Source organism: Styela clava, chromosome 12 (genome assembly GCF_964204865.1).
Source record: "Styela clava chromosome 12, kaStyClav1.hap1.2, whole genome shotgun sequence".
Taxonomy (NCBI): domain Eukaryota; kingdom Metazoa; phylum Chordata; class Ascidiacea; order Stolidobranchia; family Styelidae; genus Styela; species Styela clava.
Genome location: NC_135261.1, coordinates 16010697 through 16026981, shown reverse-complemented (window position 1 = coordinate 16026981; position 16285 = coordinate 16010697). Strand labels below are relative to the sequence as shown.

The following is a 16285-nucleotide window of genomic DNA, read 5'->3' as shown; positions in this document are numbered from 1 at the left end:
CAGACAGACAAATACCTATCAACATACTTACCGATTAAAATCGATAAGTAATAACTACAATATTGACAGTGACGTAGATTTAGATTTGAATTCGGTAATTACAAACAGTAAACTTTATTCACAAAAGTACCAACTGATTATAAAATTTCTTGATCAGACAAGGATTTTTTAAAAGTTGACCAAACGAAAAATGGGTACGTTAATAATTGCAAAAACTTGCTAAATTGTTTTAAACACGCAAAAGAAAATTTTTATTTACATCATCAATAAATCAATTTTTATGGAAAAAATTGACCAATTGAAAAATGGATGTTTTAGTAATTACGAAAAATCGTATTGTAATCGTACTGAACTGATATAATATAAACATGTAAAAGAAAACCGTTATCTACATTCTACAGCATCGATAGCAAGACACTTTTGAAAGAGTGTTATAGCATATATGATTGTTAGATGAATGTAATATTACCGTATATTGCTATTTCGTAGATTGTCTCAGAACTTGCAAGTCACCCGTTCACCCTTCAGCTTCAACGCCCACGTGAATGAAGATGCGTTAAAAATCTCTATATGTTTTTATTCGTATATTTCCACAACACACAGAATATAAATCTTATAACATTTATCCAGACTAGCTTAGAATGGTTTACATCGTCTTCTCTCTCCCTATCGAAAGATATCGGAGTCGTATTTATACGTTGATCATAAATCCAATTAAATGCTGTAAACGTGAGCTCGTGATTCACGTTATAAACAGAAATTCCTATTATCTCAACAAGGGTAATTAGGTACATCGTACGGATGGGAACTTAGATATAATTATTTCAATCAGTGCCAAATGTCTTGAGAATATAGATTTTAATTTGATAATGACTGGATGGAACCTGTTATGTTCTTAAACCTGGTGTAATTTGATTCCTACGAAAGTCTTTGTTCGAATTTTGGGAAAAATTAACTTTGTTTTCATATTTTTAACATGAAATGGGGTACATTTGGGGGTTAATTGCTATATTATCTCCCCATCTTACTAACTGGAAGTTTAAAGATTTGGCACCTCTAATAAATTGAAAATATATAGAAAAATACAATACACAATGCTAAAATTAATGATATAGATCAAAAAAATATTTACATGTATATGATCTACAATGAGACACGACATTGAAATAAAGAAGAGTTTATAGAAAGAGTAAAGATTGTAAAGTAGAATTACAGAAGGATGGCGTATTTTTATTTTAAAAATTTTGGTTTTGAACGGTTAAAACATGTTTTCAATTTAATGTATTTCGCTGAGTTAAAATACTTATACTCGCTTTATCGCATTGTTACGATTTAGTAGACCTAGTTGGTCAATATATGCTTGTCCCATGTCGGGAAGAAAAAACGCATTTTTAAGTTTATGCCATCTCAGGGCTTTTTTGAAAAAATAACGCTTTTGGATACAATTTTTGTTTAACGAGCTTATTATTTCACCGTTCTATATGACGGCTTTGTAAATAATTAAAAGTATGACTCGCTCGAATCTACTTTTAGAAAGCATTTTAATTCTAACGAAATCTATTTAATCGAAAAGAAATGCTAACCACAAATATTCAATAATATAAATCTCTGAAAGGTATTTAAAATTAAAATATTCAAAGTTTTACCATTAATTAATTTATAAAAATTGAAAGTCGAATGAAACGCCATGTATATACATAAGAAGAAAAAGAAGTACTTTACCTTAGTATTAGTGGAAGAATGAAAAATGTCTGTCTCAATGAGGAGAAAAACCTGCAAATCATGAAACAAATTGTAGGATGACATGCTCCTGATCTGTATATCCATTATATATGCGCGAAAATATCTCTATTGTTTGGAATAGAGCGCGTAATTTACCGTAAAACAGTACATATAGTTCATTGTTTTCAACAGTTCGTTTTTTGATTAGGTTTTTCACCTCGAACATATATCATTTTCTAAAAAAGTTCATTTCGATCGATGTTCAATACAGTCCATATTCATGATTTTAACGTTTCCAGAGTCCGTTACCATAGTTCAACTGTTTTCAATTGAAATTATTGTCTTTTCATACTGTTTTTGATTATTTCGGCTTGTCAGCAATTTGCTACTTCAATCGTTGTTCCAGGCAATTTGAATCTCTCCGACGTTCGTAAGTTCGCACGTTTTGTAGAGATGGTTTCTCGGCAATTGTTGAAAGCTTCAGCTTGGTCAGTTGTTTGGTTGATTCCGTCCAATTGTTGCTTGTCCTGGTTGTTGTCCGTTGATCTGGTCCGTTTCAGAAGGTTAATTCAAGTCGGTTTTGTCACCATTTATAGCATAAATGGTTGTTAGATGAATGTAATATTACCGTATATTGCTATTTCGTAGATTGTCTCAGAACTTGCAAGTCACCCGTTCACCCTTCAGCTTCAACGCCCACGTGAATGAAGATGCGTTAAAAATCTCTATATGTTTTTATTCGTATATTTCCACAACACACAGAATATAAATCTTATAACATTTATCCAGACTAGCTTAGAATGGTTTACATCGTCTTCTCTCTCCCTATCGAAAGATATCGGAGTCGTATTTATACGTTGATCATAAATCCAATTAAATGCTGTAAACGTGAGCTCGTGATTCACGTTATAAACAGAAATTCCTATTATCTCAACAAGGGTAATTAGGTACATCGTACGGATGGGAACTTAGATATAATTATTTCAATCAGTGCCAAATGTCTTGAGAATATAGATTTTAATTTGATAATGACTGGATGGAACCTGTTATGTTCTTAAACCTGGTGTAATTTGATTCCTACGAAAGTCTTTGTTCGAATTTTGGGAAAAATTAACTTTGTTTTCATATTTTTAACATGAAATGGGGTACATTTGGGGGTTAATTGCTATAGTGTAACATAAATTGTCACATTGTTTATTATGTTATGCGAATCACGTTCAATACTTAGTACGGAGCTTCAGGAAGGCACTAACTAAAGTTGGTATAACAACAGATGCAGCTGGAATAACATAGTCTTTCACAAATTTAAAGCATTTCCGAAAAAAAGAATTATTTTTTTCGTTCCATTCTTGTGTAACAGAATACTTGTCATTCAGATCCTGCTCAGTTTCCATAATGTATCTGGTAGCAATAGAAGAATTGCCAACAGCTGTTTTCATGTTGATTAATAGATTATTTACAACTTCTGTATGTTTTGCAAATAAATTATCATTTTCCATGTAAGTGTCTTTGAGAAGCTGAAAAATTATTTAAATTTTTACACGGTGTTTGAACATGGTTTCTCAGAGGAAAGAATTATGAGTGGACAAATCTATCGCAAAAGTCACCAAAGCATCGCGAAAGACACCAATTTTTTTTTTTGTTTCTAGCATTATGTTTCAAACGAGTTCCATAAACATGAACGCCGTATACAAGTATTATATAGTTCAGCATTGCTAGAAAGATGTTGTTTTAACTCATCATTTAACTAGGGCTTCGAACGGATGTTGATCATAAATAATTTGAAAATGGAACACTATTTATAGGTTGCTCATTCAGTTTTGTTTGATAATGATAATTTACCTGTGAAAAATATTCTTCGTATGCACAATAAGCTTGATTCTGCAATGCTTCCAGTTGCTTTTCCAGATTTGCCTGTATTGATGAATTAGAAGTTCGAATTCAAACTAGATTTATGCTTGAAACCTCTAGCGTAGGTAATTAAATTTCAGCATTAAGTTTAATGATAGAGAGACCTATTTGCAGAAGTTTCCTTATGTTAAATTAAGATACTATCATTAAATATACGATACAATTTCAGTATTTAGGCTTCTGATTTAGGCTTTATTTAAGATTTAGGCTTCTTCTTTGGTGCGGCATTTATTAATGATACGGCGGACGTCTGACATAAAAAAAACAAGAACGAGGTTGCATTTATCAAACTATGCAGTGTGTAGTCAATGCAAGCAGTCAGTCAACACAGAATCAGAAAACGCATACCGTCTTTTCGAAGTGTATCCTTTGTATTTGATTATATTCATCCTCAAGTTTATCTTCAAGGCCTTTAACATGTTTATTCCATATCAATGAGTCTTCTGATAATCCATGCTCCAGAACCTTTATCTTGAGCAAGTCAATCAAATCTCTTCGTCGCTCGGCACCAATTTTCTGTACGTCGTCTCCAGATGCATATTCATCTACCATCTTGTTTGATTTAAAATAATAGTTTTGAAAGCTCAAAAAACAAAACAAATTTACCAATGTACAAAACTGAATGAAAATGACATAGGAGATAAGTCACTGTTTGCCAAAGTTGAATAATTGCAAGACCCTTTTACAGTGTGCACCAATCATAATTACTCTTGTCCTTGCACTGCAGAAGGAGAATTAGAACAATTACCGTAATCGAATACTTGTTCCGATATCCGGCGCCGACTGGTAATCGGACATGAGGCCGTAGTTTGCTTTTTGACTGAGACATCTGATTAACTTCTATTTCCTGTGTGTAGTACGACGAACCTTGCCCTATTATCCTATCAAGACAATTGTAATTGCTCGTTTACCTTTCGCAATTCATCTCTGTATTGCATCGAATATTCAAGCTGCATCTTCAGAAAATGGCGTTCCACTTCATTCTACAAGTGAGAATAATATTCAGCCCACTGTAACACGAGTATTGATACAATATCAAAGCCTATATCTTTCAACTAGAGAGCATAAATGTGTGAGAGAATAAATGTTATGTAGATTCAGTAACCAATCAAATCATCGAATTGAATCCTATCATCCAAGGTTTGCCTTGCATGAGGATGTATTGAATGCTCAACGCATATCATTTCTTCCCCACATGAACTCGAATGAAAATAGAAAGACTAACCTGTTCTTCAGCAATTTTCAACTTTTCATCGTTATCTTTCTTGATGATATCGTGCACTCTTTCAATTCTACTTTGTAGTTTGTCGAAGTATCGGCTTTTCTGCTCTTGATTAACGTTTGATTCGGCAAAAAGGTCGTACGCTTCGGTGGCGAATACTATATTCATATTCTCCAATTCTTCTTCAGTCAAAATCTTGCTTCCATCGATCGCCTATTAATTTAAAAAAAAAGATAATCAAAAGATGTTAGTGAAAATGATATAGGTCGTGTCCCATTAAAATAATCAGCAGAGGACGCCTAGGTTATACACGGCTTGTTCTTTATATCACGTTTTATGTTTTATTTAATCGTATCAAGACAAAGTAATTAATCATAATAAATCAATGACGACGCTTTACATTGAAAAGAGGAATTTAGAGTTGGGAATTCAGTTTCAAGTGGGGCTGCCATAACGTCCTCTCGATCTCGATCGGTAAGTATGTTGATAGGTATTTGTCTGTTAGACACTTTCGTATGTTACGAGATATCTCACGAAAGCGAGGTTGAATCTGCTCCAAATTTTGCATGTGCGTTTATCATAGTCGGACCAGAAGCCAGTTGATGAATTGGATGAATTATGTCGTACAATTAGCGAGTTAATATTTAATCAGTGATGGGACACGCGGTGTCGCTATTGAGCCAGAGCTTAGGAATCAAAATTGTAGTTTCTGTTTTGGGGGATCCCCTAACTTTCGTCGCTTTTTGTTTTTTAGATTTTTCTCCCTATGCGAAAATATTGAACATGCGCAAGATCGATAAGTCAGCGGTCTACGATCGCTATCTAGTTTCTAAGATTTTAACTTATTTTAAAGGTTTTTGTCCTAGAAAATATTTATAAGAAATGCCCTTTTTTTACACATATGTCCTGAATTTTTCGATCGGAGTCATGGGGCGGGAGGGGGTTAGGGTATTACACCGAGCCCACTAAGGCCCTATCCAACCTTTGTTTATTACATTTTGTTCTTATCTTATTATCATGTTTCCCTAAAATATTATGGATTACCAATAGTAGCTGTTAGGTGTGAAACAATCTGTGTGGCTATTCTATGGAGAATTCTATTGAATTGATCATGCTTATAAACAAACGAACTTTGTTTTTATCGTATCAATAATAAATACCTAGTTGTATGAAATGTCGTATATATACATAAAAATATGCGGATCCAAACCTGTCTCATATTATCTTCATACGTATCTGTCAAGTTTTGAATCAAAGTTAACACTGATGATTCCGATTCAATCTGAATATATAAAAAAATATTTGTAAATATTTATGAAATGAATATTTGAAAAATCGTCACGCGTAACAAATATAGAAACTTCTCAATGATTATCATTACTTGATTGAATAAATTATAGACCAAAGGTTCTCAACCCTTTTTTTTCGGGGACCCCTTTCGTAGTAGAAAAAATTCTGTGGCTCGTTAGCTTTCTCAGGCAAGAAAAAAACTTTTCAAAAAACAAAAAATTCTTTTTGGAAAGATAAACTTCACTTAATAAATTATCGTAAACTAAAAATTACCTTTAGTAGTCAAAAAAGAAGAATTATCATTCATTTTTAATACCAGAAAATCAAATTTTTAATAAATCTAACATTTTGTGACCTACCTAAAATGTTTTTGCGACCTAGCAGTGGGTCATGGCTCACCGGTTGAGAACCGGGGCTTTAGACAGATGCTTGGATATAACTACGACAAAGTTAAGACAGATTAAGCTACCTTGTTGCTTTTGTTAAGTTGTTTCAAAATGTCGTATTCTCTGTCGATAGTATGTATCAAATAATCCCTGTACTTTTGTCGACTTTGTTCACTTCCAAATTTTGTATATTCCTCAAATTCACGCATGGCACTGCTCTTAGCCTGTTCGTGCATTTCCGCAAAAAATTGTTCCTCGACAAACTTGTCTCCAAGAACCTTTAATTGTCGGTATTACAGTTAAACAATTTTTCAAACGTTTGTTTGAGACAAAAAACCGCGCTCACGTCTTGGACCCAAGAACTCACAACCGCAAACCCAAGCCGTTTTCAAACTAAGGCCAGGAGTTAAAATAGATAATGATTGCAAGTCTATGTGTTTGTATTGTTACCACCCTTACGGCACACTGAATTTTCAATATTACAGATTCGCGACCTTGTTTGAAATATTTCAGTTGGAGGAATAATATATTATGCTACTGTTTTATTTCACACATTCAAAAAAAAATTCACCTCTCTCATAATACGTGTATAGTTCTCACCACAACGCCTCTGAGCCTGTAAGTTTTGAGCTTCTGCAACGTTCTATAAGAAAAATCGATACAATTAAAATCTTACTAGGTCGTATATGACGTAGGTTGTGAAGTCTTACAAAGTCAAACAAACACTTTCAGTTTTAGTAGTATACCTACCATCTTTGGTTATTTTAAGATACCCAAAATGACTGTAATTGTAAAAATTATACATAAATGCTTATGTTAATACCTCCATCATAGTTTTTGGATTGGGTAGTTTTCCGTCTGTTAAACTATTGCCACAATCTAACACGTATTTAAGAATTGCAAGTGAAGTTACAACATTTCCATTAATCTTCTTGACAACGAGATTTTCAGGCTTGAATATATTTTCAGTGAGTGCAACTGCTTGTTGTACAAATGCTCTGTCAATGTCTGTTGACATATAAAAAAAAAAAGTAAGAAAAACCATTCTTCATACAGTTCTTTTTTGGATGAAAATTAGCTTTTTAAATACCATACTAATGCTATGAATTTTCAGTAATTAGCAATCGAATTGTCAGTCAGAAGGTTTTATTTCATATTTTCTTTGCCAATATGCAGGACAATTTCCTTGCACGGGTGGGCGAGTGTCAATGAAAGTGCTAGAATTGGCCATGATAGTTTTCCATAATACCATATAATTATACGTTAACCTCAGCTATACCTTTCATTTTCCCAGTAAAAGCCATCGTTCCTGCGACAGTACTTCCTGGATAAGGCATAAGACAACATCTTGTATCATCAAAACTTGAATTCAAATGTTGCCTGACGGCCCTAAGTTCTTTACTAGTTGACGAATCACTGGATAGAATTTTTTGAAGATATCTCTTTCCACCACTCATTCCGTATTCCAGTTGCTCCGCCCATTGCCAGTCCCTCACAAGGAAAATCAATGTCTAAAACGTGAAGCGTGCTTTGTCATATAATTGAATGGCGTGGAGAATTAAAAAAAGACGCTTGTTTTGTTGTAGATACGATTAATTTTATAATATCTACCTGAGCCATTTACAAACTATCAAAGCTCTAAAAATAACTATCTTACCTGAAACGGCTTGATATTCTGAGCACCCTTAGCCTGTCTTGCTGCTTGAGCATAAGCGGTGAAGAACTTAACAGAAATAAACATGTACATTAAAAAGCTTTGGAGTGACTTTATATGGATGGTCCGTTAGAAAAAAGGTTATTGAAATTGAAATGAAAGAAGAAAATGTGTGTAAAAGAAAAAGCATCGCATCACACATCGACTTCGCACTTGTGAACACAGAAGGGTCTAGAAATAGCTCGCAGTATGTCATTATTTACAAGCAAATCATTCCCATGAATAAATTCACACAATTTGCTTTTGTCACTCGTCTCCAGTAGCCGATACCAAAAACCTTTTTGGATTTTAGTTTTTAACACTGTTAAAACAAGACTATAGTATTAATAAAATTTTACCTGGAGGAACCCCAAGTCACTTTCTTGGATTTGTTGACTCAAGTTGAATATTTGGACTGAACTTATCAACGTGCTGAGAGCAAATATCAATGTGTTTGTTTTGGTGTCAGTTTTTTTGTCAAAAAGGCCCTGCGTATCCATCAACATAACTGCAACCTGTGATAATAACACATAGCATTATTGAATAGTCGTTCCAGAATGTTGTTGTTGTTAGTAGAACATATATTGTTTGTTGTTTGGCCATCATGTTACCCCATATTTTGGTAAATCTAGAAATAATTATTGATTCCAGCCAGCGAGCGCTTTACTGACGCTTACATGACGGTACCGATTTCGTATCCAAATATTTGATCATGGCGTATACTTGAAGTTGTTGTGAAAGCGCCACCAACTGAATTCACTTTTTCGTAGATTGGTATTTCCATGCTTTATTGGGCTACATGACATTTGCAGAAGGCGATATGCGGAGGAAAATGCAGGAAGAAAAAAAAACTCCGAGAGCACATCCAAAGTAGCACCGGTTTATACAACTGCGGCAAAAATAACGATATAGGCATATATCTTTAAAATATACAAAACGTAAATTTCAGTATTCATACTGAAATCTATATAAGTTATTGTTTCTTGACTTTTCAGTCAATATGCTTATACACTGGGGGTCAGTAGACGGAATGCTTCATAGGTGCCACTTTGGTATGCGATCTCGACGATTATTTATTCTTCTAATATCACCTAAAGACAATCTCACATAATTCAGTTCCCAACTCTAACTAAAATTATTAAGATTACACAACCGCCGAGATCGCATACCAAGGTAGCACTGAATTATATATCTGTGGCAAAAAAATGACGATATGAGCATTTTTTCTGCGACGTATTTTTGGCAGATAGCTATAGCAATAAAGGAGATGGGAAATTCAACCGTAAAAATTACTAATTATACATAGATATTTATAAATAAAAAATATCTGACATTTTCTCCATTTTTCTTCACGGTGAAAATTTGGTTCCAGATCAGAATATCGTTTGTGCAGGCATTCCATCCGCCCTTCCATTCAAAACCATCTTGAAGAGGCTCAGTTACAGATCCTAGCCAATTGGGATTTTTATACTGAAACATAAAGCACATGTTTCTGAAAATTAATAAAAGTTTTTACATCATTGTTATTTATTAGGTCTCATCTTCAAATATTATCATTGCTATTCCCTCATGTTGTATATTTGCTAAATGTGAAAAGAGAGCAGATTAAAATCAATTTCTAAATTTCGCAGTCGTCTACTTCGAATAATATTGGAATAATGATTGTTTAAAACAGTGGTTCCCAACCGACGGTCCGCGAAGCTTTTTTGCCGGTCCCCGACAAATTTCGTTGTTTTGTTATTTTTATACCATCTCAATCGCTTTACCGAAGACGAGTTTGCGTTGGTTTATTACGCAATGTCTCTTCCGCCGTCATACTGCGACATCTTGGCGCCGAGTAAACACACCTTTTGCTTTTTCGGCTTCGATTCATCGCGAATGCGCTCCATAAAATCTCACAAAATTCAGAAGCCTAAAAATCGTCACGCGTGCTTTTTCTGTTCTGCGTGCCTTTCCTGATTAATTTGACAATCCATAAAAAACGTTATGCATATTTCTTTGTTTAAACCAGAAAGCAGTCAAAAACAGTATAACATTACAGTAAGATATGTCCTTGTTACCCTCCTGCAGGTGGTAAAGAGAAGCGCATAAAAGCATGGGTCGCAGATATCATTTCCAGTATTGTAAGCAGACACAGTAGGATTTTGAGCCTGGTGCCAAGTAACCGACGACTTTGTCATTGTAATGTAAATTCATTTCGTTTGAGGCGTCGATCAACTGCAGAGAGATTAACATGATGAACCCGATGAAAAAGAAAAAGCTTGATTAAAATTGTGATTATACTTTACAGTCCAGATTTAAAAAAGATTCACTGTCACAATTTTGGATATCTCTTGATAACGAATACCCATCGCTAAGTAATCGAGCAAACAAACTGTTGTCCGTATTTTCAACAGATACTGCGTTATGCGAAAAAACATTTTCATCACTAGCTTTAATTAAAACAAAGCAAAGAAATCGGCGTTGCAGGGCTACGTGTTGCAGAAACTTCATTGAGGCCTCGGCCTCGTTTGCAATCCTATATCGGAAACGAAACAGCAGCAAAATTCTCACTAGAGTTAATTGTGTTTGTACAAGATTTGGCATTTACATGTTTTTATGTGAGAATTTTTATGCGTGCCCTTCTTACGCATAATGGGTACCCAGCACTGTATTTCACTACGAAAATATATGGTATTATTTCATGTTTCACCCATTTCAATTTTTTGCCGGTACGTTATTTGATAGTTTTCCTTGGTGTGAAATGTTTTTAAGCGTGCCTTTTTGTCTAGATTAGAAGGCTAGAAGCATATTGAGTGTCCGGCATTGCATTATATTGAGCAGATAGATATATGGGATATCCTCCTGTTCCGGTCATTTTAATTTTTCGCCGGTCCGCGAGTACATTTAATTTAATTTTACCGGTCCGCCAGGGTAGAAAGGTTGAGAACCACTGGTTTAAAAGTACGTATCAGTGGCGGCGCGTGGTCATTTTGACAACCGGGGCAAGCTACTGCGGGACCAAGTCACCCCCAAAACCATTCCATCGGTAACAACCAATCGGCAAAAGCGACAATTTTTAACGATAAGAAAGTGTCTTTAAAACCGGTCCAAGTCAAGGGATTAATAAATATAGACATAGTTTATTTTGAAACCTCTTTCAAAAGGAAAGGCAATATTTACCCAGATAAATACAATGACATATTAACAGAAACTTCGGGAAAGCAGACAAAACCTAAAATAAGGTTTAAAACGTTACTATGAAGAAAGGAAAGGTAATGCAAAGATAAGGACATGCGTCGCTCACTCATAGATATATATGCTGCTAGACTTCTACTGCTTGAACATATATGCAACACGCCGCGGTTTCTTGGAAGCAAAATGCTCAATAACGCGCTGATTAAAGTCATGCATCCCAGAAATAACGTCTCTGTGAACGGATAAAACAGCCAAGGAATTTAATCTATCTTGCTTCATTGTGTTTCTGAGATACGTTTTAATACGCTTCAGCGTGCTGAATGTTCGCTCTGCGTCGGCGGAAGAAATAGGCGTCGTCAAAATGATGTCCAGAAATTTTGCAGACGCCGCAAAGGTAGTTACTAGAGTGTTATCTATGAGGAACCCATAGAGCGCGCAAGTTGATGTGATGTTCAAAAAAGTTTGATTGGTGTATATACATCGCAATTCATTTTCCAATTTACCCACGTTTATCATGGGGTAAAATTTGGAGACAGTAGCTAATAAATGGATGGGAAATTGACGTGCAAATTTTGAAAAATTTTTGGGGTTCATCAAAGAGAACGCGGTAAGGTGTTCAGTGCGCAGACGATCGCCTATTCGATTCACCAGAATGTCACAGCATTCCTTTGCAGACAAAATCAAACGCTGCGTTGTTTGCCCGCGGCGTAAAGAAGCACTCCATGTGTCGTCGTATTTTATTGTTTCCCGGATACGAGATACAGCATCGCAGAAGTCTGAAATACACGACTGCACAGACGCTCCATCCATTAGCCTTGACTGCAATGCGCCGTATAATACATCCACGTGATAGAATATTGTGGAGAAAAAATGAAAACTCACCATCTTCTAGCAGACGCTTTAGACCTGCCGCCTCCCTCACAGAGCGTTCGTCCCGAACCGGAGAGCTCTGAATGCCATTGAAACACTCAATGAGCTCAGACCTAATTTCGGACACGCCCTGCACCACGCGTGATTGGAAGTTCCAACGTGTTGGTGCACAAGCTGGGAGACGGCGGCTACATATCTGGCGAAGGAGGTCAGAGCGCTTCGGCGAAACGGAAAAAAATGAAGAAAACCCCGAAACATTTGCAAAAAATATACGGACGAGAGGGGTATCAAGACACATATTTTTAATAACGAGGTTAAATTGGTGTGCATAACAATGTAAAAAATGCGCATGAGGAAAATCTTCTTTTATATAAACTTGAACACCATGTTTCGACCCACTCATGACTGCCGCGCCGTCATAAGTTTGAGCTATCAATTTTGACTTCGCGTTGTAAGGCTGTAACACTTCTTTCAGTAAAGCCGATATCCCGCAAGCCGTGCGATCAACGATTGGTACAAAGCTGTGAAATCTCTCGGTAGGTTTACCATCTTTCACAAACCGAAAAATCACAGCCAGTTGGGAAACGCACGTGATGTCAGTTGTCTCGTCAGACTGAATCGAAAGGAACTGGCAATTCTCAATTTCCAGAGCCAAATGTTGTAAATAAATTTTATACATTGAGTCGAGCAAATCATTTTGGATATCCTTAGATGTCCCTTTCGAAACAGTTGCGGCATCAAGATGATCTCTCAATACTGTATCTAGGGATGCGGTGTATTCCACCATATCCAAAAATACCCCTCTATTAGAAGAGCCAGCCCGTTCATCGTGCCCACGGAGGGACAGATCGTGACAACCAATGAACTTCAAAACATCTATCAATCGACCGAGAACTGGCGGTTTTTCTCGACGTTTTGGTTGTGCCGACGAATAGAAACCGCGCGTTCTTCATCCAACTGTGCTGCAATATTAGTATTTCCGAATGTTCGGTATTTTACTGCAATGTCCAGATGCTCCATAGAAGATTGATGATCCCTGGCACGCTCGGAAAGATGTTTAAGATCTCTAAAACCAAATTTACACCAACGTGAGTCACGGGCGATAGCAAAAAGTAGGCAATAAAAACAAAAAAGTGCATTTTTGTCCTCGCTGTAACACAACCATTCGTGTTTTTTATACCAAGTTTCAGCGCAGAATGTACGCCGACGCTTTCCTCCGTCATGGGATTGTTCCAGTGAACAATTTTTTGGTTGATAAGGCCCAAGACGTTGTACCTCTAATTTTTGTTCCAGCGGCAGCTGCGAAAACGGAGTGCGAAGTAGTGCATCAACCTTATTCATTATGAGGTCTAAGGCTAAGAAATGCGAAGCCGGAAAGAAGTGAGGAGCTCAAAAGGAATGTGGAAAATCGAAAGCAAATGGACTAAAGGTCTCTAACTGATTCAAATAGCGAAACAAGCGACAAAAACGAAGGCGAGGAAACTATCAACTCTTCAAGCAACCAACGAACGAGAAGGAATGCGTGAATATGTCAACACGTTGTTGTAAGAAACGTCAGCATTGTGTCGTCATAATTTCGGGGCTAGCCCCGATCGGCCCCGTTGATTTAGTAAAAGAAACAGAAAACAAACGAGACAAACGCGGCGAGTGGAAGATAAAAGAGAGAATACGATATACAATGAGCAACCGGGGCAAAATCGGCGTCGCCCCGTCGACGTTCGGCGAAGGCTTTGCGAGCGAAAAATGAACCATGTCGGGAGAATATGGCAGTCTGTGCAACCGATATTGAGGTATTTTTCGAATATTTTTTATTATACCGAAAAAACAACCGGGGCATTGCCCCGGTTGGCCCTATTGACGCGCCGCCACTGACGTATATGAATATCTATCTATCTCTTTCTCTCTCTATATATATATATATATATAAATAAATTTTAGTCGTTACTTACCCCTTGGTTTCTTAAATAACGTAGAAAGAAATTCAGCAAGAATGACTTCCCCTTTCGAAATGCTCCAGCTATGGAAACAATACAAACCGGCTTGTCTTGTACATCTGGATGACGGAATATGTGAGTCAAAGCGACGTGGTCGAGTTCAATTGCACCATTGCCTTTGCATTGCATTATCGGAACAGCATGGCCCGTGTCTGTGTATATACATTAGAATGAGTTTAAATCGGTCTCAATTCAAAAAAACAGTAGTTTCAATCTGGGTTTGGTATAAATAACGGCGAGGTAAAGTACATTCGGAAAGTTGTTTTTGATATTTGTAACGTAGTATTCAAAGCTGAAATTGAGGTCAACTTACTTTTCAATTTTTTGCATGGCATGAAGTAATTTGCTAATACCCACATAATTCTTAAAGAGTCACTACTGTTAAGTTTTCAAAAGATAAATTTAAAATATAGCAAAGATATATACTCACTTGAAGAAGCCATGCCCTCAAAAACTTTCTGCTATGCCTAACAAACGTACGTTGTTTAGGAATAACCTGTTTAAGTGATGTTATTGTCATAAACCACTCAAATATGTATTATACCAGCCACAAAAAAGATTGTGTTCACTTCGACAGTCGAATGTAACTTAAGTCGCGTATCTGTAAACTCAAGAAAATTTAATTCGTTGTCTTCACGCAACTAACAACCTTTCACGCTTATCGATTTCTTTTGTGAACGGTAGCAATAAAAAGTATTGGATTCATTATTCTTTGAAACACGCGGGTGATCACTCGGTGAATCACCCCGGACTTCGATTCTCGGAAGGCTTTGAATTTCGTTTTGTTTAGTAGACAAACACCCACACATATCGTTATAGTATAGCTATAGCAGTGTTTCCCAACCCGAATCCGCGGTCACTGCGGGCCACAAACGTTTTTGCGAAACTTAACCATCAGCCAAGTTACGACTTACGTTAGAATTTACATGAAACATAAAAAAGCAAGTTTATTTACATAACATTAATCGATTCAATATTTACTGGATACTGAGTAGGGCTGGGCGTATATTCAACTATTATAATAGCAACTTACTATTCGAAAATTTGGTAACAGCCTAACAGGTGACGCGACAGGTCACTTGCGCGTCGCTTAATCAAACGATTGAATTTCACAACTCACTCGCGGATTCCCGACGAAAACACGAGTCGGGTTGAGAAACGCTGATATATATATACATATATAATATAACCTAAAACACTAAAATTATTTTTTTGTTTCAGGAATGCCGCGACAGATTAAAAGCGCAAAATTTCGGAATTTTCGATTCGAATTGGAATACATGGTCGCTGAAATTGATCAATTCCGCTATCCATTTTTTAAATTACTGCCGAGTCACACTAGACGTCTTTCTCGGACTGCGGCCTTTAGCTGCGGCCTTCGCTAAATCATACCCGGGTTCTCACTGGACCAGATTTAAAACTAAAGCGACCTGCTAGCTGTTGATACGAAGTGTACCCACTCATTATATGGGTTTCCTCCGAGGCGCTTCAATTCAGAAGCAATGTCCTCGACATTGAACACACCTTCATAGGTCTATAACGCTCCCAATTGATACGCTAATAACAGCTGAATAATTACGTTTATTCAGTTTTGACGTGTTATGAGGTACTGCAGATATATGCATGGATTATTACTTCCTTGTACGTCACTATCAAGTTTCAACAAAAGCATGGGTATATGATTTTAGTCAATTAATATAAATCAACTTTGTCCTACTTCGGCAGTTTCTATGAATCACTTATTCCAGTTGAAATATTTTATATCTTTATTTGATGACGCATATTTCAGAAATAATGTTCTCAATACGAAACGCACTTTTATAAATTTGTATTTCTTTAATAATAATTGGGCTTATTCAGTTTTGTGAAGGGGCATCGCCGTTTTACGTCATCAAAGGATTGCCTTATATGGAACATCACCTGACCTACGCATTGAAGGAGGAAGACGACAATGCATATAGTATGCGTGGATTATTGCTTCCCTATGCGTCAGTATCGATTTTTTCAATAGTCAAAGAAT

The 16285-nt window shown here is 36.3% G+C and overlaps 1 protein-coding gene across 1 annotated transcript; it reads right to left on the bottom strand.

Moving 5' to 3' along the window:
• Window positions 1-562: 562 nt before the first annotated feature.
• On the bottom strand, window positions 563-15607 carry LOC120330322 (atlastin-1-like). The gene is made up of 15 exons (XM_039397209.2): window positions 14696-15607; window positions 14221-14417; window positions 9557-9694; window positions 8584-8739; window positions 8189-8254; window positions 7811-8042; window positions 7355-7539; window positions 7103-7174; window positions 6615-6809; window positions 6066-6137; window positions 4859-5068; window positions 4545-4616; window positions 3982-4185; window positions 3565-3636; window positions 563-3239 (listed from the first exon to the last, which is right to left on the bottom strand). Exons 1-15 carry the CDS (start codon window positions 14706-14708, stop codon window positions 2940-2942), a joined length of 2184 nt encoding a protein of 727 aa, XP_039253143.2. The 5' UTR covers window positions 14709-15607; the 3' UTR covers window positions 563-2939.
• Window positions 15608-16285: the final 678 nt, after the last annotated feature.